This window comes from Nicotiana tabacum, chromosome 22 (assembly GCF_000715075.1).
Source record: "Nicotiana tabacum cultivar K326 chromosome 22, ASM71507v2, whole genome shotgun sequence".
In the NCBI taxonomy this organism is placed as follows: domain Eukaryota; kingdom Viridiplantae; phylum Streptophyta; class Magnoliopsida; order Solanales; family Solanaceae; genus Nicotiana; species Nicotiana tabacum.
The window spans coordinates 104,264,410-104,292,294 of record NC_134101.1 but is presented as its reverse complement, the minus strand read 5'-3'; the positions used below and the strand labels follow the sequence as shown (position 1 = coordinate 104,292,294).

General features: G+C 38.5%; 1 protein-coding gene across 10 annotated transcripts in view; it reads left to right on the top strand.

The window, feature by feature from the left end:
• Positions 1–27,885, top strand: part of LOC107761147 (eIF-2-alpha kinase GCN2) — a 96,216-nt gene that overhangs the window by 57,919 nt on the left and 10,412 nt on the right. For 6 of the 10 annotated variants that reach the window (XM_075242565.1, XM_075242567.1, XM_075242566.1 and 3 more), the window contains 2 exon segments: positions 12,661–12,768; positions 20,781–20,869. In XM_075242565.1, the coding sequence (XP_075098666.1) occupies positions 12,661–12,768; positions 20,781–20,869 (197 nt within the window). 10 annotated transcript variants of the gene reach the window in all.

Below are 27,885 nucleotides of genomic sequence, written 5' to 3'. Positions count from 1 at the left end.
TATGAGCCCAATAGTTAATGCTATCGTACACTAGGGGAATTCTTTGTTTTGGATCAGTGAACTTTACTATGTACCTGCTTCCTTCAATAGCTCCGTAAGAATCTAATGATTTTCTTGTACAACCGGATATATCAAATGAATAATTGAGAATCTAAGAACAAAAATGTTACTAATGATTTCTTTGTACAATTAGATATATTCTAAGTTTTGGTACTAAAAATGCTCTATAGTATTCATCTGTAATAGAGCCAAGAGGTATAAATTTATAGAAAAGGGATAAAAATAAACTATGAAACTAATTCCTTAATTCCGGGAGACTTGAGAATCAAGGGATGTTTTTATCCTAAAATAATTTACAGTCTATCAGGTCCGATTTTATCAAATCCATTAATATCTGGCAAAGCCGATCTGATCACAATGATCATAATTGAATATTCAAAAATCAACAGTACCGTTCAAGTTGGCATGTAAAACTCTATCATGCCTAACTTGCTATCATAAAATTCAAAATCTGTTTTAAATAAGCCTTTTCTGAAAATATCCACAATTTGCATGATATGTTGGGACGGCAGGCATGCACACTTCCATCTTCACTCTTTTCTTTTATGAAATGCCTATCCACTTGTGATGCTCATAACAGAGGACGAGCTGATGAGGGCGACTCAAGCGGGACTGACAGGCTTCTAGGCTGGCAAGCTTCTGAAGCAGGGGTGCACATGTCACCTTAGGCGAATCCCACATCGGAATGGGAGAGGAAAGTGAAGAGCTATATAAGGCATGAGTTAAATTCATATGATACGTGCGCTTTTGGGGCTCGAGGTGGCATAGCCAAAATAAAGACAAATCTGTGTGGGCTTAGGCCCAAAGCGGACAATACGTGTCATGGCCTTGGGTCGTGACAAATATGGTATTAGAGCCGAATCTCCCTCAGTAAGATGGTGGGCAAACCTCAGCGAGGACGCCGAGTCCCAAGGGGGGTGAATGTGATACTCATGACGGAGGGCGGGCTGATGAGGGCGGGTCAGCAGGACTAGCAGGCTTCTAGGCTGGCAAGCTTCTGAAGAAGGGGTGCACATGTCACCTTAGGCGAATCCCACATTGGAATGAGAAAGAAAAGTGAAGAGCTATATAAGGCATGAGTTAAATTCACTTGGTATGTGCTCTTTTGGGGCTCGAGGTGGCGTAGCCCAAAAAAAGACAAATCCATGTGGGCTAGGCTCAAAGTGGATAATACGTGCCATGGACTTGGGTCGTGACACCACTTCAACATGCATATTTCTATCATGTTGGATTGGATTGTGAGCAATGCTTATGATGGCCTTATTGTCATAATACTACTTCATTGGTGGATAAATCTGTTTTTCAATTCCTCCATATCATCTTGGAGCCAAATCATCTCAGTGATCCCATGTGCCATAGATCAGTATTCAACTTCTGCTCTGCTGTGGGTTACAACATTCCGTTTTTTACTCCTCCACGTCTCGAAATTTCCCCAAATCAATCTATAATAACAGACCTGCTATCGGCAGTGGAACCTGCCAATCTGCATTTTAGTGGTTTCAGTGCCCCTTTGGTCATATTTCCTGAAAAACAATCATTTCCTTGGTGAACTTTTCAGATATCTTAGAATCCTGTAGACCGCTTCTTGCTGCTCTTCCTTAGGAAAGTTAAATTGACTGACTAAGTTTACTGCAAAAGCTTTATCAGTCCAAGTGTGTTACATGTAGATCAACTTCCCCATAGTCTCTGATATTGGCTTTTGCCAATTTAATTTCCTTTTTTTTTCAGATCCATAGGTGTTTCAGTTGATGACAACAATTCATCCCTGTCCTCTCTTTCAGAAGATCAAGCACATACTTCCTTTGTGACACCATACTCCCTTCTCCTATAACTATGATATAATCAACCTACAGTATCAGGATAGTTGTCTTTCCCTCAAGTGAAGGTCAAATTAACATGGCGTATGATTTGCTTGCCCTTGAGTGTACCCTTGTCTTTTTCACAAACTGTGTAAATCTCTTAAACTAAGCTCTTGGAGATTGTTTTGAGCTTGTAGAGAGATTTCTTTAGCTTACACACTCTAGTTCTATACCTTTCTTCAATACCCAGAGGAGGATCCATTTAAACCTCTTCTTCAAGTTTTCTATTCAAGAATGCATTTTTCACGTCTAGCAAATACTTAACAACCTAGCAAATCTTGATTTTATCCGATCCATTTGGATCCGACAAATCCGATTTGATCACAATTGATCAATAATTGGATATTCACAAGTTAACATATATTAAATCAGAATATTGAATATACGCTTATAAATGTTTGGCTTCATCTTTTCCATCTAGACATTTGATGCTGCGTCTATGTAGGTATACTGTTAAATGGTTGAGCAAGTGCAACATCTAGAGGCTTATCATTATCCGGCTTATCAATATCCAATAGTTATTCATGCGGTCTCATTAGATACCTTATAAATCTTCAAAGAAATTTGTAAAATGTTTATAATATACATGCAAATATAGTATAGCAGTTATATGAATTCCAGCATTCGCGAAGCTTTGTCTCCATGTATGAAACCCTCCCAAAATAAAAGAATCTCGAAATTCTTTATATTCTCGAAATTCTTTATGTTTCTGTTAGAATATGTATATGTGTAATTAGTTCTAATCCCATATGTAGTAGGAGTAGATGCATTATATATAGAACTCATTGTATCATTGTTAATACATTAGAAATATTTTCCCGTGGTTTCTTACATGGTATCAGAGCTAACGTGATAGATTCATCGCTGTGCAAAAATACCAGCTACTTCGAAAAAAAAATAGTCATTGCGCGAATTCCGGTGGTTGTCCGGTGTCGGTCCCTTTTTTGTTGGTGCTATGTAAAAACCAACACCAGCACAATGTTAAGCATCCTCTGGTGAGCAAGCCACGACCAGAATCTCCAGCAACAGACGTCACACGCGCCGACTAAAGCTCCGGCGGCACATTTGTCCCACACACTGGTGCTTGCGGTTGTTTCCAGTCACTTTTTGGCAAAATTTCTTGAGGACAATTTGGTCGCGAGGTGTTTCCGAGCCTACCCATCCAGGTTACACCAAAGTCCACTTTTATTTTCCGGCAATTATTTCCAGTTTCTGGCAAATATTTCCAGATTCCGGTGACTGTTTCTAATTTTTCCGGCAGGGTTGCTTTTTTGTTATTTGCTGATATTTTGCTAGCCCTCCCTTCAATCCAACCATGTCTCTCGGACTTGTTGCTTTTTGTTCCAAAAATATAGGAGTTAGAAATTTGAGTCTTATAATTACTTCAAAACCCTTAATAGGAAGTTTAAAATACTTAGTTTGGGTTTTATCAGTTCAGTTGTGGAGCAAGGGTCAAGGTGTTCAAGATCGTTTAACCAAAACGACTAGCGATGGAGATGTTAAAACCAAAAAGTAGGAGAAGATTGATGCTTTGTTTTGTAGTCTCTTGTGGCGATCTATTGATTCCAAGTTAATGCCTTTGTTTTGTCCGTCCCAAACATGTTATTCAGTTTGGAAAAAGCTCGGACTTTATACACTAACGGTATATCTCTTTTTTATGATGTGATATCGCAAATGACAAATTTAAAATAATAGCAATTAAATATGTCTACTTACTTGGGACAAGTATAGGCAGTCGTGGAGGAATTTGAGAAGTTGATGCCAGTTACTGCTAGTGTTGAAAAGCAACAAGAGCAGCGACAAAAGATGTTTCTAGTTCTCACACTCATTGGACTTACTACTGCCTGATTCACTACACGACCAGATTTTGGCTAGTCCGACTGTCCCTACAGTTGATGAATTATTCTCTTGATTATTTTGCCTTGCTGCACACCCAGTCACATTATGATCTCATCGCAGACATTTGACTCCTTTGTTCTTGCATCTTAGACAATGGTAAATCAGACATCTGATGCTGTGGAGAATTGACGAGGAAGTCGGGTTGGAAGATATCGACCTAAGTGTTCTTATTATAATAAACTTGGACACACTCGTGAAGTGTGTTATTCTTTACATGGTCGACCACCCAAAAATGCTTATGTTGCTCAGACCGAGACTACTGGTAACCAGAGATTTTCTTTATCTGAAGGGGAATATAATGAGTTTATTCAGTATTGAGCAAGTAAACACACATCTACACAAGTAGCCTTTGGCTGTTCGGACTGATACTTCGATTGCTGGTAATTCTTTTGCTTGTATTTCCCAGTCTAGTAGTCTTGGACCGTAGGTCATGGACTCAAGCGCTTCTAATCATATCTCTGGTAATAAATCACTCTTGTCGAATATTGTGTATTCAGTCTTTTCCCAATGTTACTTTAGACAATAGATTCCAAACTAAAGCAATAGGAGTTGGACAAGCTAATCCCCTATCTTCTGTCACTCTAGATTCCATTCTTTATGTCTATTGCTCTTGTTAGAGATAACTATGTAATTGTCCCACATTGGAATAAGAGTAGTATCCCCTTTGTATAGAGTAACTATAAATAGCACCTTTTGTATTGCATCAAACACAAGATATCAATATATATATTATATTTTCTCCCGTGCCTTCTCACATGGTATCAGAGCTATCGTGAGAGATTTATCGCTGTGCATAAATTCCAGCGATTCCGGGAAGTAAAATTAGTCACCGGAACCCTTTTTTTCCGGCGACTTTCAAAGTTGTTTTGCGTCTGCTTTGTCTCGGTCAGTGTTGTGCACAAAATCCAACACTACCACAAGAGTAGTCACTGTCCGGCGACCAAATCCCAGTGAAAATCTCCGGCGGTACTGTAGCTGTCCAAAGAAAATTTTCCGGCGAAGTTCCAACGTTGCGTGGGCCACCTTCCGGCCATTTTTTGGCGACGACTCTTCAGGACAGATTGTTTCCCTTGCAATTCCGAGCCTACCCATCCAGGTTACACCAAATTCCGACCACTTTTTTATTTTTCCGGCGTGAATAGTGATTTCAAAAAAAAAAAAGTGGACTTCCGGCCATTTTTTGAAAAAGTTCCTTCAGAACAGTTGGGTCTTCTGGTAATTCCGATCCTACCCCTACTGTTTTTATTTCATTCCGACCACTTTGAATATTTTCCGGCTGCAACAGTAACTTTCCAACTGCTACAGTAGTTTCCTATTCTGGTTCAGTGTTCCTTACTCTATTTTCAGTGGATTACAGTTGATTATTTCTCTTATTTGGTAATAATTTACAAGATGTCTTTGGGAATTGATGTTTTTGGGTCTAAAAGCATGAGTTCTGGAAACTCTAATGTTATGATTACCTCGGAACCTTTAATGGGAGGTTCAAACTACTTAGCTTGGGCTTCATCTGTCGAGTTGTGGTGTAAAGGTCAAGGTGTGCAAGATCATCTGATTAAACAGTCTAGCGAAGGAGATGAAAAGGCGATAGCGCTTTGGGCAAAAATTGATGCTTAATTATGTAGCATATTGTGGCGTTCTATTGATTCTAAGTTGATGCCTTTGTTTCGGCCATTCCAGACATGTTATTTGGTTTGGGCAAAGGCTCGTACGTTATACACTAATGATATATCTCGCTTCTATGATGTGATATCACGGATGACAAACTTAAAGAAGCAAGAATTAGATATGTCTACTTACTTGGGTCAGGTACAGGCAGTCATGGAGGAATTTGAGACATTGATGCCAGTTTCTGCTAGTGTGTCAAAACAACAAGAGCAGCGACAGAAAATGTTTCTAGTTCTTACGGTCGCTGGACTTCCTCATGATCTTGATTCAGTACGAGACCAGATTTTGGCTAGTCCGACTGTCCCTACAGTTGATGAATTATTCTCTCGATTACTTCGCCTTGCTGCAGCACCAAGTCACCCAGTGATTTCATCACAGATACTTGATTCCTCTGTTCTTGCATCCCAGACAGTGGATGTTCGGGCATCTCAAACTATGGAGAATAGACGAGGAGGCGGTCGTTTTGGGAGATCTAGACCCAAGTGTTCTTATTGTCACAAACTTGGACACAGTCGCGAAATGTGTTATTCCTTAAATGGCCGTCCACCCAAAAATGCCTACGTTGCTCAGAGCGAGACTACAGGTAACCAGGGCTTTTCTGTATCTAAAGAAGAATATAATGAGCTCCTTTAGTATCGAGCAAGTAAGCAAACATCTCCACAAGTAGTCGCAGTTGCCCAAACTGACACTCCTATTGCTGGTAATTCTTTTGCTTGTGTTTCCCAGTCTAGTACTCTTGGACCATGGGTCATGGACTCAGGCGCTTCTGATCATATCTCTGGTAATAAATCACTTTTGTCGAATATTGTATATTCACAGTCTCTTCCTACTGTTACTTTAGCCAATGGATGTCAAACTAAGGCACAAGGAGTTGGACAAGCCAACCCATTGTCTTCTATCACCCTAGATTCCGTTCTTTATGTTCCTGGTTGTCCTTTTAGTCTTGCATCTGTTAGTCGTTTGACTCGTGCCCTCAATTGTGGTATATATTTTATTGATGATTCTTTTATTATGCAGGACCGCAGTACGGGACGGACAATTGGTACAGGTCGTGAATCAGAAGGTCTTTACTACCTTAACTCGCTCAGTCCTTCCACAACATGTCTAGTTACAGATCCTCCAGATCTAATCCACAGACGTTTAGGACATCCGAGTTTATCCAAACTTCAAAAGATGGTGCCTAGTTTATCCAGTTTGTCTAGATTAGATTGTGAGTCGTGTCAGCTTGGGAAACATACCCGAGCTTCCTTTACGCGTAGTGTTGAGAGTCATGCAGAGTCTGTTTTCTCCTTGGTTCATTCTGATATATGGGGTCCTAGTAGAGTCAGTTCAACCTTGGGATTTCGTTATTTTGTTAGCTTTATTGATGATTACTCAAGATGTACTTGGCTTTTCTTAATGAAAGATCGTTCTGAGTTATTCTCTATATTCCAGAGTTTTTGTGCTGAAATCAAAAACCAATTTGGTGTCTCTATCCGCATTTTTCGCAGTGATAATGCCTTAGAATATGTATCTTCTCAGTTTCAGCAGTTTATGTCTTCTCATGGAATTATTCATCAGACATCTTGTCCTTATACCCCTCAGCAAAATGGGGTTGCAGAAAGAAAGAATAGGCACCTTATTGAGACTGCTCGCACACTTCTAATTGAGTCTCGTGTTCCGCTGCGTTTTTGGGGCGATGCAGTTCTCACAACTTGTTATTTGATTAATAGGATGCCTTCATCTCCCATCAAGGGTCAGATTCCACATTCAATATTGTTTCCCCAGTCAGCCTTATACCCTCTTCCACCTCGGGTTTTTGGGAGCACATGTTTTGTTCATAACTTAGCCCCGGGGAAAGATAAGTTAGCTCCTCGTGCTCTCAAGTGTGTCTTCCTTGGTTATTCTCGTGTTCAGAAGGGATATCGTTGTTATTCACCTGATCTTCATAGGTACCTTATGTCAGCTGACGTCACATTTTTCGAGTCTAAACCTTTCTTCACAACTGATGTCACTTCTGCTGACCACCATGACATATCTGAGGTCTTACCTATACCGACTTTTGAGGAGTTTAGTAATCCTCCTCCACCTTCAACCACAGAGGTTTCACCCATACCAACTTTTGAGGAGTCCAGTGTTATCCCTCCTAGTTCCCCAGCCACAGGAACACCACTCTTGACTTATCATCGTCGTTCGCGCCCTACATCAGGCCCATCTGGTTCTCGTCCTGCACCTGACACGACTCCTACTGCGGATCCTGCTCCTAGTACACCGATTGCACTTCGAAAAGCTATACGGACCACACTAAACCCTAATCCTCATTATGTTGGTTTGAGTTATCATCGTCTGTTATCTCCCCATTATGCTTTTATATCTTCATTGTCCTCGGTTTCCATCCCTAAGTCTACAGGTGAAGCATTGTCTCATCCAGGATGGCGACAAGCTATGAGTGATGAGATGTCTGCTTTACATACAAGTGGTACATGGGAGCTTGTTCCTCTTCCTTCAGGTAAATCTACCGTTGGTTGTCGTTGGGTTTATGCAGTCAAAGTTGGTCCCGATGGCCAGATTGATCGACTTAAGGCACGTCTTGTTGCCAAAGGATACACTCAAATATTTGGGCTAGATTACAGTGATACCTTCTCTCCAGTGGCTAAAGTGGCATCAGTTCGCCTTTTTTCTATCCATGGCTGCAGTTCGTCATTGGCCCCTCTATCAGTTGGACATTAAGAATGCTTTTCTTCATGGTGATCTTGAGGATGAGGTTTATATGGAGCAACCACCTGGTTTTATTGCTCAGGGGGAGTCTCGTGGCCTTGTATGTCGCTTGCGTCGGTCACTTTATGGTCTAAAGCAGTCTCCTCGAGCCTGGTTTGGTAAGTTCAGCACGGTTATCCAGGAGTTTGGCATGACTCGTAGTGAAGCTGATCATTCTGTGTTTTATTGCCACTCTGCTTCAAGTCTATGTATTTATCTGGTAGTCTATGTTGATGATATTGTTATTACGGGCAATGATCAGGATGGTATTACTAATCTGAAGCAGCATCTCTTCCAGCACTTTCAAACTAAGGATCTAGGCAGATTGAAGTACTTTCTAGGTATTGAGGTTGCTCAATCTAGCTCAGGTATTGTTATTTCTCAAAGGAAATATGTGTTAGACATTCTTGAGGAAACATGGATGACAGGTTGCAGACCTGTTGACACGCCGATGGATCCGAATTCTAAACTTCTGCCTGGACATGGGGAGCCGCTTAGCGATCCTGCAAGCTATAGGCGGCTGGTTGGTAAATTAAATTATCTCACAGTGACTAGGCCCGACATTTCTTATCCTGTGAGTGTTGTAAGTCAGTTTATGAATTTTCCCTGTGATAGTCATTGGGATGCAGTTGTCCGCATTATCCGGTATATAAAATCGGCTCCAGGTAAAGGATTACTGTTTGAGGATCGAGGTCATGAGCAGATCGTTGGGTACTCGGATGCTGATTGGGCAGGATCACCTTCTGATAGACGTTCTACGTCTGGATATTGTGTTTTAGTTGGAGGAAATTTGGTGTCCTGGAAAAGTAAGAAACAGAATGTAGTTGCTCGGTCTAGTGCAGAAGCAGAATACCGAGCAATGGCTATGGCAACATGTGAAGTAGTCTGGACCAAACAGTTGCTCAAGGAGTTGAAATTTGGTGAAATCAGTCGGATGGAACTTGTGTGCGATAATCAAGCTGCACTTCATATTGCATCAAATCCGGTGTTTCATGAGAGAACTAAACAAATTGAGATTGATTGTCACTTCGTCAGAGAAAAGATACTCTCAGGAGATATTACTACGAAGTTTGTGAGATCGAATGATCAACTTGCAGATATTTTCACCAAGTCTCTCACTAGTCCTCACATTGATTATATATGTAACAAGCTTGGTACATATGATTTATATGCTCCGGCTTGAGGGGGAGTGTTAGAGATAGCTATGTAATTGTCCCACATTGGAATAGGAGTAGTATCCCCTTTGTATAGAGTAGCTATAAATAGCACCTCTTGTATTGCATCAAACACAAGATATCAATATATATATCATATTTTCTCCCGTGCCTTCTCACAGCTCTCCTTTTAATCTTGCATTTGTTAGTCGTTTGACTCGTGCCCTCCATTGTGGTATATATTTTATGATGATTCTCTTATTATGCAGGACCGCAGTACGGGACTAACACTTGACACAAGGCGTGAATCACAAAGCCTTTACTACCTTGACTCACTCTATCTATCCACAACATGTCTAGTTATAGATCCTCCCGACCTAATTCACTGACGTTTAGGACATCCTATTTATCTAAGCTTCAGAAGATGGTGCCTAGTTTGTCTAGTTTGTCTACATTAGATTGTGAGTCGTGTCAGTTTGGGAAACATACTCGAGCCACCTTGACTCACTGAGTCATGTAGAGACTATTTTCTCTTTAGTTCGTTCTGATATATGATGTCCTAGTAGAGTCTGTTCAACCTTGATATTTTGTTATTTTATTAGTTTCATTGATGATTATTCTAGATGTACTTGGCTTTTCTTAATGAAAGATCATTCTGCGTTATTTTCTATATTCCAGAGTTTTTGTGTTGAAATCAAAAATCAATTTGGTGTTTCTATTCACAATTTCGCAGTGATAATGCCTTAGAATATTTGTCCTATCAGTTTCAGCACTTTTTGACTTCTCAAGGAATTATTCATCAGATATCTTGTCCTTATACCCCTCAGCAGAATGGGGTTGCCGAGAGAAAGAATAGATATCTCATTGAGACTACTCGCACACTTCTCATTGAGTCTCATGTTCTGTTGCGTTTTTGGGGCAAGGTAGTTCTCACAACTTGTTATTTGATTAATCGGATGCCTTCAACTCCCATCTAGAATCAGATTCCACATTCAGTGTTGTTTCCCTGGTAACCCTTATACTCTCTTGCCCTCGTGTTTTTGGGAGCACATGTTTCGTTCATTACTTAGCCCTTTGGAAAAGATAAGTTAGCTCCTCGTGCTCTCAAGTGTGTCTTCCTTGGTTATTATTGTGTTCAGAAGGGATATCGTTGTTACTCACCAGATCTTTGTAGGTACCTGTCACTCAGCCCCAGGAAAGATAGCTGACGTCACATTCTTTGAGTCTAAACCTTACTTTACCTCTTCTGACCACCTTGATATATATGAGGTCTTACCTATAGCGACTCTTGAGGGGTTTACTATAGCTCCTCCTACATCCTCAGTCACAAAAGCCTTACCCATATGACCATTAAGGAATCTAGTGTTGCTCTTCCTAAATGCCTAGCCACAAGAACACTACTCTTGACTTATCATCGTCGTCCGCGTCCAGCATCAAGCCCAACTGATTCACGTCCTGCACTTGCTCCTAATACAGACTTGTCTCTTCTTCGTCCATCAATTGCACTTCGAAAATGTATACGGTCCACACTTAATCCTAATCCACATTATGTTGGTTTAAGTTATCATCGTCTGTCATTACCGCATTATGCTTTTGTATCTTTGTTGTCCTCTGTTTTCATCCCTAAGTCTATAGGTGAAGTCATCCAGGATGGTGACAAGCTATGATTGACGAGAAGTCTGCTTTACATGCGAGTGGTACTTGGAAACTTGTTCCTCTTCCTTCAGGCAAATCTATTATTAGCCGTCGTTGGATTTATGCAGTCAAAGTTGGTTCGGATGGCCAGGTTGATCGACTTAAGTCTTGTCTTGTTGCCAAAGGATATACATGTTCGATTACAGTGATACTTTCTCTCCTGTGGCTAAAATTTCACCAGTCCGCCTCTTTCTTTCCATGACTGCTGTTCGTTATTGGCCTCTCTATCTCTTGGACATTAAGAATGCTTTCTTCATGGTGATCTCGAGGATGAAGTTTATGTTGAGCAACTTCCTGGTTTTGTTGCTCAAGGGGAGTCTAGTGACCTTGTATGTCGCTTGCGACGGTCACATTATGGTCTAAAGCAGTCTCCTCGAGTCTGGTTTGGTAAGTTCAGTAATGTTATCCAGGGTTTTGGCAGGACTCGCAGTGAAGCTGATCACTTTGTGTTTTATCGGTATTCTGCTTCAAATCTTTGTATTTATCTGGTGGTTTATGTTGATGATATTGTTATTATCGATAATTATCAGAATGATATTACTAAGTTGAAGCAACATCTTTTTCAATGCTTTCAGAATAAGGATATGGGCAGATTAAAATAGTTTCTGGGTATTGAGGTCGCTCAGTCTTGCCCAGGTATTGTGATCTCACAACAAAAGTGTGCCTTAGACATTCTTAAGGAGACAGGAATGATAGGCTGTAGACCTGTTGACACTCCAATGGATTCGAATTCTAAACTTCTGCTAGGACAGGGAGAGCCACTTAGCAATCCTATAAGATATAGACGGCTTATTGGTAAATTAAATTACCTCACAATGACTGGACCTGACATCTGTGAGTGTTGTAAGTCAGTTTATTGATTCTCCCAGTGATAGTTATTGAGATGCAATTGTCAGCATTCTTCGGTATGTAAAGTTAGCTCTAGGCAAAAGGGTTATTGGTTGAGGATCAAGGCCTTGAGCAAATTATTGGATACTCAGATGCTGATTGGGCAGGATCACCTTCTGATAGAATAGTGTTTTTGTAGGAGGTAATTTGGTGTCCTGGAAGAGCAAGAAATAGAATTTGGTTGCTCGGTCTAGTGCAAAAGCAGAATATCGAGCAATGACTATGACAACATATGAGTTAGTTTGGATCAAACGGCTGCTTAAGGAGTTGAAATTTAATGAAATCAGCCAGATGGAACTTGTGTGTGATAATCAAGCTGCCCTTCATATTGCATCAAATTCGGTATTCCATGAAAGAAATAAACACATTGAGATTGACTGTCACTTCGTCAGTGAAAAGATACTCTCACGAGATATTGCTACAAAGTTTGTGAAGTCGAATGATCAAATTGCAGATAATTTTGCCAAGTTCATCACTGATTGTCGTATTTGTTACATATGTAACAAGCTCGGTACATATGATTTGTATGCACCAGCTTGAGGGGGAGTATTAGTATATGTATATGTGTAATTAGTCCTAATCCATATGTAGTAGGAGTAGATGTATTATATATAGCACTCATTGTATCATTGTTAATATATTAATAATATTTCCCGTGCTTTCTCACAATTTCATTTGCTCATTTCAATGTTTTATCTATGTAGATATATTTAAGAAAGGATGACCATCTTGGATCACTAATGGAAGGAACATTGCTTGCGGTAGGTGGTCGATACGACTACCTGCTCCACCAAAGTGGGGATTCGGAATGTGTAAGTAGGCTTTTGGAAAGTTTTATCTCATCATTTTTTCTCTCTACATTTTCCTTGCTCTTATACAACACATTAACTTATACGTGTATTCTTTTTTTTGGATAATGGTGAACTCATTTGTTTATATCTCTGGGCTGGACTTGTGTTCTGTCATAATTGGGCGCAGAGAAATTTTTTTCCTTTTCTATTGGACAAGGGTTCAAGGTTGGTAGACAATCTCAAAAAAGTTAGGCACATATGTAGTTTTGGTATAACAACGTAATTGGATTTTGCTCTTTTCCCTAGTATTTTTGTAATCACGAACTGATACTTGGTTTTCTTGTTGGTGGATTTATTGCTAAATATAAGACATGAATAGAATAACAATCTCTAAATATTGATTACAACGTGGAATCAAACTTTACAAACCAAGATTAGGTAGTACAATGAGCTTTTAAGATTACCTTATACAAACGCAGTCTGAATATCAGATATAACTAGAAATAAAGAAAGACACTCCAAGTCACCATTGAACTAAATAGCTGAACTCACTGTTGGAACAGGAATTGCCATCCAATGCTCACTCATGAACTCGGCTGAAGCTCGAATCCATATCTGAACACACGTTGCAGATGTGTAGGGTGAGTATTGGGAATACTGAAGGTAGTGGCGAGAGTCAATATAGAAGATACTCAAAACTTGTGCAATAAATAATAATAATAATAACAATAATAATGATAATCAATGCACCGATAAAGCACAACAACAACGATAATAATAATATTAATAATAATAATTTGCACCTAACTGCATGTCTTACATGTACCACATATAATCAATGCACAGATAAAGCATACATAGTATGCACAATTTAACATGTGATAGAGTACATGCTATCTTATCTAATCAAGTCCAATGCATGTGTTGGATGCACCTAAGTAGTTATTCTAGAGACCTGAGTAAGAGAGCCATTGGTTATTTTGGCATAATTTCTTTTTGAGACATTGGGAGTTGTTTTTGTGAGAATGCACGAGAGAAAAATCTATTATTGATATTCTATGTTACAATGAGCCCTATTTATATATATACATGACACATAACTTACTCCTATTACATAAAGGACTAGGACTAATTACATATATTCACATAACTATTCTAACACTCCCCCTCAAGCTGGTGCATATAAATCATATGTACTGAGCTTGTTATATACGTAGCTAATACGAGGACCAGTGAAGGACTTAGTGAAAATATCTGCAAGTTGATCATTCGACTTCACAAACTTTGTAGCAATATCTCCCGAGAGTGTCTTTTCTCTAACAAAGTGACAGTCAATCTCAATGTGTTTAGTTCTCTCATGGAACACTGGATTTGACGCAATATGAAGAGCAACTTGATTATCACTCACAAGTCCCATATGGGATCTCACCAAATTTCAACTTCTTGAGCAACTGTTTGATCCAAATTAGCTCTCATGTCGCCATAGCCATTGCTCGATATTCTGCTTTTGCACTAGACCGAGCAACCACATTATGTTTCTTACTCTTCCAAGACACCAAATTTCCTCCTACTAAGACACAATATCGAGACGTAGAACGTCTATCAAAAGGTGATCCTGCCCAATCAGCATCTGAGTATCCAACGATCTACTCATGGCCTCGATCCTCAAATATTAAACCTTTGCCTTGATTTGATTTTATATACCGAAGAATGCGGACAACTGCATCCCAATGACTATCACAGGGAGAATCCATGAATTGACTCACAATACTCATAGGAAAGGAAATGTCAGGTCTAGTCAATGTGAGGTAATTAAATTTACCAACCAACCGCCTATATCTTGTAGGATCGCTAAGAGGCTCCCCCTGTCCTGGCAGAAGTTTAGAATTCGGATTCATCAGAGTGTCAACAGGTCTACAACCTGTCATTCTTGTCTCCTCAAGAATATCTAAGGCATACTTCCGTTGTGAGATCACAATACCTGAGCTAGACTGAGTGACCTCAATACCTAGAAAATACTTTAATCTGCCCAGATCCTTAATCTGAAAGTGTTGAAAGAGATGTTGCTTCAACTTACTAATGTCATCGTGATCATTGCTGGTAATAACAATATCGTCAACATAAACGACCAAATAAATACATAGATTTGAAGCAGAATGCCGATAAAACACAGAGTGATAAGCTTCCCTACGAGTCATGCCAAACTCCTGAATAACTGTCCTGAACTTACCAAACCAGGCTCGAAGAGACTGCTTTAGACCATAGAGGGATTGACGCAACCGACATACAAGGCCAATAGACTTCCCCTAAGCAACAAAACCAGGTGGTTGCTCCATATAAACATTATCCTCAAGGTCACCGTGAAGAAAAAACATTCTTAATGTCCAACTGATAGAGAAGCCAACGGCGAACAACAATCATGGATAGAAAAATGTGGACTGATGCTATTTTAGCCACAGGAGAGAAAGTATCATTGTAATCGAATCCAAATATCTGAGTATACCCTTTCGCAACAAACGAGCCTTAAGTCAATCAACCTGGCCATTTGGACCAACTTTGACTGCATACACCTAACGACAACCAACAGTCAATTTACCCGAAGGAAGAGGAACAAGCTCCCAAGTATCACTCGTTTGCAAAGCAGACATCTCGTCAACCATAGCCTGTCGCCACCCTGGATGAGACAGTGCTTCACTTGTAGATGTAGGGATGGAAATAGAGGACAAAGATATACAAATGCGTAATGGGATGATGACAGACGATGGTAACTTAAACCAACATAATGGGCATTAGGATTAAGTGTGGACCGCATACCTTTTCATAATGCAATCGGTTGACTAAGAGGAGACAAGTCCGCAATATTAGCAGGGTCAGGTGCAGGACGTGAATCAGCTTGGCCTGATGCTGGGCGTGGACAACGATGATAAGTCAGGACTGGTGGAGTTGTAGAAAGTTGAACTGGACTAGGTGGTGAAACTGGAGCTATAGTTGGTGGAACTGGAGATATAGATGGTGGAGCTGCAACTGGAGCTGTAGGTAGTGGAGCTCCAACTGGAGCTATAGAGGAAGGGAATGGGAAATAGTGACTGAATCTCCAAAAGACGGAACTGGTGGCACCTCAGAAATATCTAAGTGATTACCTGGACTTATGAAGTATGAATTGAGTTTCAAAGAAGGTAACATCAACAGACATAAGATACCGCTGGAGGTCAGGAGAATAGCATCGGTATCCCTTTTGCGTTCTCGAGTAACCTAGAAATATGCACTGAAAAGCACGAGGAGCTAACTTATCTCTTCATGGAGCAAGGTTATGAACAAAACACGTGCTCCCAAAGACACGGGGTAGAAGAGAGAACAAAGGTAAGTGAGGAAACAGGACAGAGAATGGAACTTGATTCTGGATAGGTGAAGATGACATACGATTAATAAGATAGCAAGATGTAAGAACTCCATCCCCCAAAAAGGCAATGGAACATGAGATTGTATGAGTAGGGTACAAACAGTTTTAATAAGATGTCTATTCTTTCTTTTAGCTACCCCATTTTGTTGGGATGTGTATTGACAAGATGTTGGATGAATAATCCCATGAGAATTCATAAACTGCTGAAATGGAAAAGACAAATACTCTAGGGCATTATCACTACGAAATGTGCGGATAGAAATCCCAAATTGATTTTGAATTTCAGTGTGGAAGATCTGGAAAATAGAAAACAACTTAGATAAGTTTTTCATCTAAAATATCTGTGCACGTGGAATAATCATCAATGAAACTGACAAAGTAGCGGAATCCCAAGGTAGAACTGACCCGACTAGGACCCCAAACATCTGAATGGACTAAATTAAAAGGTGACTCTGCTCGATTATCAAGACGCCGAGGGAAATGGGAGCGGGTATGCTTACCGAGCTGACATGACTCACACTCTTAGAGTGGACAAGTGAGATAAGTCAAGGTACCATTTTCTGAAGTTTTGACAAACTGGGATGTCCCAACCGTTTATGTAATAAATCTGGTGAATCAGTAACAGGACAAGTTGTTGAAGGAAGACAAGATGTGAGTCCATGTGATTTTGCAAGGATAAGGTAATAAAGTTCATCTGATTCACATCTGGTTCCAATGATCCGCCCCGTACTGCATTCCTGTATAAAAACAAGGTCATCAAGAAATAAAACAGCTCATTTAAGTGATTTGGCTAAGCGACTAACGACTATGAGATTCAAAGGACTATCGGGAACAGAAAGAACTGAATCTAAAGATAAGGAATGAAGTGGACTTACTTGACCTATTGCAGTTGCGATGGTTTGAGTCCTGTGGCTATTGTGACTGTTGGAAGAGATTGAGAATATGAAATACTAGTGAAAAAAGAATTTGTTACCGGAAATATGATCAGATGCACCTGAATCAATGACCCAAGAGTCGGAAGAAGAAGACGATTGAGAGACACAAGTCACTATTACCTGTTTGAGCTACATAAGCTATCTCGAAAGATATATGCTTACGTGCTTTTTACTGAAGGAACTCAATATAATCTGATAAAGACACCATATGAACATTCGAAGTATAGGATCCAACAGTATTTGAGCCAAAAACATCAGATTTGAGTGACATCATAATGAACTTAAGAGAGATCAAAGCCAAATATCTGATGAAGATTACCAATAGTGATGAGATACCCTCAAATCACGCAATTAGGAATTGTAACCAAACTATTATAATGATCGGATACTGTTTGATCACCAAACTAGAGTAAGTTGGTCTGATACAGTTAGTCGAGCTTCTGAGTGCTGAAAAATTTATGTTGAAGACCTTCAGTTGAAAGACGCAACTGCTCTGACTTCTCAGATCATTGTCGGAAGCAAATTGAAATCAACAAAATGGTGGATATTAAATGACTGAGGTCGGAGTCAACAGGCAACCTTAGTATGTGAACAAAGTGGCCGGAAAAGTGACCAGAACAGTGACAGACCACTGCTCTCGCCGCAAAACCATTGCTCTTGCCGAAAACACTTTTCCAGTAACTGAGAAACCACAAAATCTTGAAGGGTCGAGTCGGAAAAGGCAGGCGACCAGCCCAGAAGAAAAATCAGACTTGAAAGATGCCGGAAAACGATCTCACGTGCCGGAACCTTAACTGCCCGAGGCGTGTGACGACGCGTGTGAAGTTTTCTGCCAGAGATCATCACTGGGGTTTGATCGCCGGTGATAGGAGAGCCTTGTGGTGGTGTTGGAATTTGCACAAACTCCACTGAAACTCATATTGACGTAAACAACTGCTAAGTCTTTCTTCCCAGATGTCGTTGGAATGACGCGCCATGATAATTATCTCACCAATGCTCTGATACCATGTGAGAATGCACGGGAGAAAAATCTATTATTGATATTCTATGTTACAGTGAGCCCTATTTATATGTATACATAACACATAACCTACTCCTATTACATAAAGGACTAGGACTAATTATATATATTCACATAACTATTCTAACAATTTTGAAAGCCCTTAAAAGAGCCTGCCATGTATCTATTCGTGCCATAATCAATAATCCAAGAATTAGTTGAACATTAAAGGGAATACCTTATTGCACATAATTGGATGTTGCATAGAAGGATAGTCGAGTTTGGTCAGGAGTTGGTGGAGATGCTAAATGTTATCTAAAGACAGTTTCTCCATAAGTAGATTCCCTGGATGTCTCCACAAATCTGCAATATTAAGCAGACCTCTTGATGAAGCTACTTATTCCCCAACACGGCGTACATTCTAAACTAGACAAGTGAGACAAAGCAGATATGACTTTTTGAAGATTTGATTATCTAGGATGTCCCAATCATCTATGTAATGGATTGGGTAAATCAATAATAGGACAAGCTATGGACGAAGAACAGGTTTTGGACGACTTAGGAAGGCTAAGGTAATAAAGTCCATATGATTCAAAGCCAATTGCCAAGTATTCGCCTGTGCTACATTTCTATATGACAAGAGCTATTGAAGGTCACTAAGCAGTTAAGTGTTTGGGATAAACAATTAATGTCTATAATATTAAAAGGACAATCAGGAACATAAAAACTAAATTCAAAGTTAAGAAGAATGTAGGCTAGCTTGATTTATTCCGGGATGGTTTAAGATCCACTGACCAATGAGATTGTTGGAAGAGGTTGAGAATAAAAAATAGTAGAATAAAGATATTCATTAATAGAAATATGATCATATGCACCAAAGACGGAGAGACAAGCCATCTGATTACCTATCTGAGTAACAAAAGCTATCTCAGAAGATGTCTGTTAAGCTTTATGTGATGAAGGAACTCAATATATACAGGTGAAGAAACCATTTGCTCGTTCAAAGTATTGGATCCTATTTTGTTTCAATCGAGTATTTGAAATCCTTGTGACATATTGTTGGATCACCAAAAGTTTTCACAAATAATCTCCAGAAATAGACAAGCTGTCCCAAGAGAGTACCTCATGAAACTACACCAAATTAGCCAGAAAACTTGGCAGGAAAAGGACTGAACAGTATCGTACCTTAGAATGATGACCAGAAATCACCTGGAAGGACTTGAAAATGACCGAAGATGCCGGAAAATGCTCAAATCTGGTCTGAAAATTCCGAATAATTGACAGGCAGACTTGTGACCATTAGTCGACCCCTATTGTACGAGGAAAGGGAAGAGAACTCTCGGAAGTTGTTGCTTCTCTGGAATCTAAAGCTCGGTTCACCAGAAAATCTTAAAACCTAGATAAGTGGTTGATTCAAAACCGTCAGTTGACCTAGGTTGACTTAAAGTTGTCGCCTGGAGCAAGCTGGGACGGCTCTCATGTGCCAGCGCATGGTGGAGATCTCATAGGAATTTTCTAAGCTTTAGTTGGTGTGTGCGTTTGTGTGTTTGGGGGGGGGGGTGGTCCTTTAATAATGGGCATTTTGTGGTTTGATCACCAGAGACCTCCGAACCTGGTGGTAGTGTTGGTTAATGTGCGACACTTGCAGAACCAGACGATCAGCAGTACAGTCGCCGAAACAATGCGCGGTGATGAAATTTGCTTCCCAGACATAGCTGATATATGCGCAACGATTAAATCCTCATGCGTGCTCTGATACCATGTGAAAGAATAAAGAACAAAGGAGAGAATATTGAGAGAATGATTTTACTTGATTATTCCCTCAATCTTTTGGGTTTAATTAGTGAATGTAAAGGTTCAAAAATAGGAAATAAAATATTCGGACTTCCTAATTATAAGAAAGAAATCTATCTAACTGATTGATCCTAATTGATACACAATACTATATTCAAAATTCTTAACAGCCTCCAAGGTTTCTTAAGGCTGTTTTGAACTTTTGATATTTGGAACTGTGGGAATTCATCATTCTTTCTCTTTCTTTCTATATAGTCTGCCTTTTTGTCACCCTTCAGCATAAACGGCTTAGACTGGTTTTGATTGTTTCTCAAAAGCAATTCATTAATTGTTCAACATTAGCAAATACATTAACAGTTTAAGTAAAGGCATTACGTAGGCTCCGAGTTGTATATACTCTTTATTCAGATGCTTTTCGTAATGCTCTGGCCTTCTGAATAATTGTGTTGGTGCCACTGATATTTTATTAGGGCTCATGTACTTTATTAGATCCAGGCGTTGATACTTTCTTCATTCTTCAGCATCTTATTCCAATTTCATCGGTTGATCCAGGCGTTGATACTTTCTTCATTCTTCAGCGTCTTGTTCCAATTTCATCGGTTACGGATGACCGACCATGTATTGAGAATGTTGTGTCTCCTGTTTTGTGAACCTTTGCTCCAATACTATTCCACTAATGGCATCGAACGAGTTTACTTTGCCAAACATTGAAAGCTGAGTGTGTTATTTTCTTGTGAAAGGTAAGTTGATTAACATCTTCTGCAGCCAAATTTTGTTAAATAGAATAAGCTGGAGGAAGTGGTGTCATCGTAATTTTCCAAACCCTAAGATTTTATTGCTTATTATTTCTGAGTCATTCTTTTTGTCTGTCTCATTTTGTCCTTTCCTACATGAAATGTTCCAGAAATCAAATCCTCCTGGAGCTGTAGGGAGCAGTCTTGCCTTAGAGACGATTTTGCAACATGCTGCTTCTCTAGAAATCAGACCTTACAGGTGCTGTTTTCTCTATCTTTTCATTAATTAGAGATATGACATTGATAGAAGGGGAGCCTTGGAGCACGGTAAAGTTTTTTCCCTGTGACCTATAGGTCACTGTTTCGAGTCGTGGAATGCCACTAATTGCTCACTAGGTGGGCTGCCTACATCACACTCTTTGGGTGCGGCACTTCCCCGGACCCTGCGTGAATGCAGGATGCTTCGTGCACGAGGCTGCCCCCTAGAGATATGACACTGATACTATTTTGTCTTTACCATAACTAGTGTTAGAGTGAGCGCGATGCGCGGATAATTTGACGGAATATTAATCTTATAAAATTATGATCTAATATATCATATTATTTTAGTAAATCTTATTTGTTATTTTATTATTTAATATAATGTGCAGAAATATAACAAAATCTATACAAAATCAAAGAATAAACAACATATAGTGATCAAATAAAATTATTTGTTCTTTATTTATTAAATTAACAAGTACTTAGTACTATACATTTACTAACGTGACTTTTTATTAACTTGTCAATTGGCTTAATATTTTGATACCACTTCTCTTTTAATATGACATAGATATATATTTTCTTACTCTAAAAATATTTGTATTTTTTTTAAACTTTTGTTATACCGTTAGAAATTCTTCAATGGTCTAAATTTATTAATAATTTTTTTGAGCGTTATTTAATTATCTTTTTTTTTAATTAATTCAACATAAATATTATAAAATTATCTTTATCCCCTCTTTTCGTACATTCTTTTCTTCGGTAATATATTAGTTTTCTCATTTGTTTACTGGGATAAGCATTTTATTATTTTTGTAAAAAACCTACCAATATTTTTAATAATTAATAATTTGTGTTATATATATAATATGCTTAATATATGTACAATATCCTAAATGTATCTTCATATTTATTTTCATTTAGTGTTTATTTATAATACGAATATAAGTTATAATTTTCTAAATGGATGGTGTTGAATTAGTTCAAAGGTTAAATGGAGAAGTTCTTTTAATATATGTCATAAATGTACTAATAATTGTAATAATTATTATTTTTGTATTATTTTCAATAAGAAATTAAATTAAATTTTTCTTCCTGTTTGTACTTAATATACTGGGTATGTGTTGTTGTATATACTCAATATGAAAGTTAAATTTTTTTTATTAAGATTACTATATAAGAAGTTAAATTATATCTTTATATATTTTATTTATTTTTTAAAATTATTGTTTATGTTTTGTCTTTAGTTTTATCTTTTCCATATAGCATATAGCACGACCATATGCATTATTATTATTATTGAAAACTGTTGTCATCTAAAAAAATAAATTAGTCTTATTATTATATATCTCTACATGAAGTTATATATTTGTATATATATATATTTTTTTAAATAATTTTTGAATCTCCAAATTTGTTGAAGTTTTGTCCTAAAATTTGACACTTGTTAAAGTTTTGTTCTTACACTTGGCATTATCACATTGATTTGCGTCTCCTATTCTATACAGATAAATAGGTATTTTTGTTTCTTTATTTTAAAATAATTTTTTACTCCAACTTAAAACTACTCGCCCAATTTGAATTGGCATTTTTAATTTTTTTTAATTTCTTTTTTTATTTTAAAATGATTTTAAAACTCCAGCTTGAAACTACTTCCCAATTTGGATAGGTAATTTTTTTTATTTGTACATTTTCTTTTTTTATTATAAAAAATTAAAACTCTTAACCTTTTTGGAGCTTTGTCCTAAAAATCTACATTTATCATCTTATGGTTATGCAACTTGGCGTCATATAATTATTTTACTTATAACTATTCACGACCCGAAAATCCCTCCAAAGAAGTCGTGATGGCACCTAGTTTCTAAACTAGGTAAGCCTAACATTTACTGAAATAATATGGGTATTCACTAACTTTAAATTAAATTACTCTGAACAAAATACAATTCCCAAAACCGGTAGTACAAATCACAAGCCTTTCTAAGAGTAGTTATACAATATGATTACATCACTGTTCCGAAGCAAAGAGAACAAATGGAAATAAGTACAATTGAAGGTGACTCTGAGGACTGCGAATGCTATAGCAGGTTTACCTTGAGTCTCCACCGCAACGAATAGCTACCGTCGATCAAAGGCATGGATCTGTACACAAAAATGTACAGAAGTGTAGTATCAGCACAACCGACCCCATGTGCTGGTAAGTGTCTAGCCTATCCCGGCGAAGTAGTGACAAGGCTAGGACCAGACACTCACATAAACCTGTGCAGTTTATAGCGTACAAAATAATATGAAGCAAATAATAATAATGGCAACGATGATCAACCAATGATATAAATAGCTGGCAACAAGAACACCAAAATTGCTTCTCAACAAATAACAGATACAAGTGCAATCAATTAATCAAGTCCTTCAAATATAAATTTTTCGCTTATAAATCCTTCAAGTAATAATCTCTAAGATAATATGTTTTTCAATAAATATATTTTGAATATATTTCCTTCAAATAGATATCTTTCATATAAGCATCTTTCGAATATAATTCTTTCGAGTAAAGGTCACCTTGTGACACCTCATTTCATAATCATAAATAATATAGGTCTCAACCCACTTTCGAAATTTCACAGCACCTCGTGCCCACATTTATGTCACAACCGCACGGACAACTCACGTGCCATTAAATAAAACCATAATATTTTCCCCGGCACCTTGTGCCCACATATTTCTGTCTCACATTGCACAACAATATTCTCATGTTACTCAGCTCATAGGTTCCATAACCCAATACAATTAAGAATGTTCAAGGAGCCTCATTCACTTAACATAAAGTAGAGTACATCTCCCAACGCAATTAGGAAATCAACAAGAAAAGATGACGTTATTATTTATTTATTTCTGAAAACATTTGATAAAGAAAATACCCTTTTCAATTACTGTACAATATCAAATGAATTAGTACCTTTAATACGAGAAATCAATTGAGTTAAAAATGTGACAATTTTTTTGAAATTTGGAGTTTTGAACACAAACAAATAAATAAGGCGAGGTATCGTAAACACTATGGATTCGAACACAATGGGTCACAACAGTAAAGGGACCTAACTAGTTAATACACTTGAATTGTTAATAACAAGTAAACACATCAACAGAGAGTAGGAAAACAACAGATGCACGGCATCATCCTTCGTGATGTTACTCTCGTTCTCACCAAATCAATCATATTAAGTACACGGCATTTTCCTTCGTGCTTTACCTCACATAATGATGGCACGGAATGATACTTCGTGCGTTAGCACTCATATCAGGGCACGGAATGAACCTTCGTGCATTAACATTTATATCATGGCACGGAATGACCCTTCGTGCATTAACATTTATATCATGGCACGGAATGACCCTTCGTGCTTTACACTCTTTCCTCACAAACAACAATACACGGCATCACCCTTCGTGCTTTATCACTCTTCCTCACCCAAGCAACAATCACAAACAATGGGGCGAGGGAATAGACAAGGCTAAAATAGGAATCCCGGCAAGGGAACAGTAAGTAAACAATTTAGATCCCGGCAAGGGAACAATACTATCAAAACAAACATCCCAACAAGGGAACAATACTATCAAAACAAACATCCCAACAAGAGAACAATACTATCAAAACAAACATTCCAACAAGGGAACAATAATAATAATAACACATGAAGCGCAATAAACTACAACGGAGTCACAACAATTATAATACAAGACTCACGGGCATGCTCGACCCCCAACGTATAGATACTCGTCACCATGCCTATACGTCGGACACATCACATAACAAGTAGCAAAATATACTCAACTCCTATTCCCTCAAGCTAGGGTAGACCAAACACTTACCTCGAACTTCCACGGCCAACTCAAGCCTTTGCCTTGCGAGTTCGTGTTCGAAATTCTCAAATCTAGTCATAAATAATTCGATTCAGTCAATAAAAATTATAAGAATTAATTACATATGCATTTCTACATTGTCCATTAAAATTCGAAATTTAACTCAAAATTGCACGTGGGGCCCACGTCTCAGAATCCGACGAAAGTAGCAAAATATGAACACCCATTCAACCACGAGTCCAACCATACCAAAATTATCCAATTCCGATACCATTTGGTCCTTCAAATCATCATTTTACATTTTTGAAAGGTTCCACAATTTTCTTCCCAAATTCCATCTCAAATCACGAATTAAATGATGAATTCAGTGATAGATTCATGTACTCTAACCAAATCTGAGTTAGAATCACTTACCATGACCAATTTCTTGAAAAACCTTCGAAAAATCACCAAAATCCGAGCTCTCTAGGTCAAAATATCAAATAAAAACCCAAAACCTCGTATTTATAGAGTACCCCTCGGATTCCGACACCGCTGACCGCACAAAAATGACCACGGTCCGCGCAAAACCAGCGGGGTCCGCGCAAAAACGACCACGGCCGCGCAGGTCTTGCTCTGCAGGGACAAACTTTAGTATTTTGGCCATAACTTTTGCTACAGATGTCCAAATTGCGATGTCTTTACCTTTCTGGAAACTAGACACAAAGGGCTACAACTTTCGTTTTGAATCACCTCAAAATTCCTTGTGGATCAAAAGTTATGAGCTTCCGAAGTAGGACCAGTAACCTGCAGTCTTTAGTGACCGCGGCCGCGCCCATTTTGACGCGGTCAGCGCTAGGCCAGCACGCCCAGCGCGAAAAGGAGCGCGGTCCGCGCCACAACTGCTGCCCCCTCCATTTTCTAAGTTCCGGGGTGTCCGTACTCGCTCAAAACTCACCCGAACCACACCCGAGGACCTCAACCAAAAGCACCAACGCATCCTAAAACATTTTTCAACCTCGTTCCAATCATCAAAACACTTCAACAACACCAAAAACCATCAAATTACCTCAAATTCGAGCCTAAGTTCTTCTAAAACTTCCAAAACATGCATTCGATCAAAAACCCAACCAAATCACGTCCGAATGACCTGAAATTTTGCACACATATCCCAAATCACTTAACGGAGCTACAACAACTCTCGAAATTCCATTCCGACCCTCGGATCAAAATCTCACCTATCAACCAGAATTCGTCAAAATACTAACTTCGCCAATTCAAGCCTAATTCTATACCGTACCTCCAAAACCACTTCCGATCACTCTCCTAAGTCACAAATCACCTCCCGAAGCTAACCGAACCTTCAGAACTCACATCCGAACCCTCTAACACATAAGTCAACATCCGGTTGACTTTTCCAACTTAAGCCTCAAAATATTCTTTATATTTAACTCCGAATCTTCCGAAAACCAAACTCGACCTCACATGCGAGTCATAATACATATTACGAAGCTGGTCGAGATCTTAAGTCGTTGAATGAGGCGTTAAATCTTAAAACGACAAGTCAGGTCGTTACATTCTCCCCCTCTTAAACATACGTTCGTCCTCGAACGTGCCAAGAATTATTCTGAGGACATTAAATTGATGTTTCTACTTTTACACATATGCTCTTGGTTGATACCACATTACCACATTCAAATAAGTTTGACAATACCATTTCAATTGAGGCTATTTCTTTTACCCGTATTTGTAAACTTTAAGAGCAAATTTCTTACACTCCGAACATTTTCAAAAAGGTCCGATTTTCACATCATCACACGATCTTAGTCTCACCTGGCTATAGCAACTCGTGCCTACGCACACATCAACCTTTTAATAGCTTTTAACGGTTGTTCCACACTCCCCCACTTAGGGTCATTCACCCTCAAATAAGAAATAGAGTCCGCTCTCAAACACATAATGTAACTTATTCTTCGCATATCTTAATGTCCCAAATGTTTCTAACTCCCAAAATTTTCAGAAATTTCGGCAGAGCCTCCCCTGTAATTGGGCCTATCCACCTGTCAGAGTAACACCAAAACAACTCCTAACAACACATCTACAACCCAACAAGGAACCACAATGTATATATCAATAACACTAATCTCAGCATTACAAGCATGCCATTATCACAATGCTATCTTGACATAAAACGTATCATATGTATGACCTTAACCACATCTCTGATCTCATTAGTTGTTCACAATCAATTACAAAATCGTCAGTTAACCTCATGTTAACCAAAATCTCATTTCAATTTTTTTTCCACAACACTGACAACCAATCGCGAGGCATGAAAACCTCATCATTATTTACCCAAATCAACGAATCACATTTAACGCCACTTGGGCACTCACCTCGTAGGTCAAAACTCAATAGTTACAACACAAATATGGCTAAATATGCACAGAATCACATAAGAAAAATTTATCAAATAAGCCTAACAGGCATGACTACCTGTTAATACTATAGTACAAATTTAAATTTCACAAAGGGAGAATTTAAACATATAAATTTTTCACCACAAGGACCTCGTCCTTATATAACTTCCACCGTGGCTTGTAGCCCGTTTTAAATATTTCACATCATATAAAAAAAATTGTGAGGATCTCGTCCTCAACTCTGCATCACAAGTAATTGCACATTGTGCCAACTGAATTCTTTCCATTTCTTTTCTTTCTTCTCATAAATTTCGATAAACATCACAACACAGAATGAACCCCCATACCAATAGGGCGTACAATTCATAAAAATTGAAATCAATTATTCCGAAATCACATCAAATCCACTGTAGTGAGTAATAGAAAGTAATTTTTTTTTCTTTTGGACTTATAGCCCTTAATAGTGTACAAAATAAAATGATATACACGGGCCAACATCATCAAATCTCCCAACAGGGATAATCTTAAAAGTGGGTCACAAAATTATGAAGCTCACCCATAAGTGGAGCATAATAGGAGGACTCGCCTCAATTTTTGGAACCAAATCAAATTAAGGAAAAATATTCTTTTTATAACAATCGGAATCGTACCTGTAACGACACCATCTGGTGTAGTGGCCTCAGCCACATCATAGCAATTATATCAATGGGTCGGGCCTCCACATCTTAGGCGCCATCTACCCGCTCGTCCTCTATCT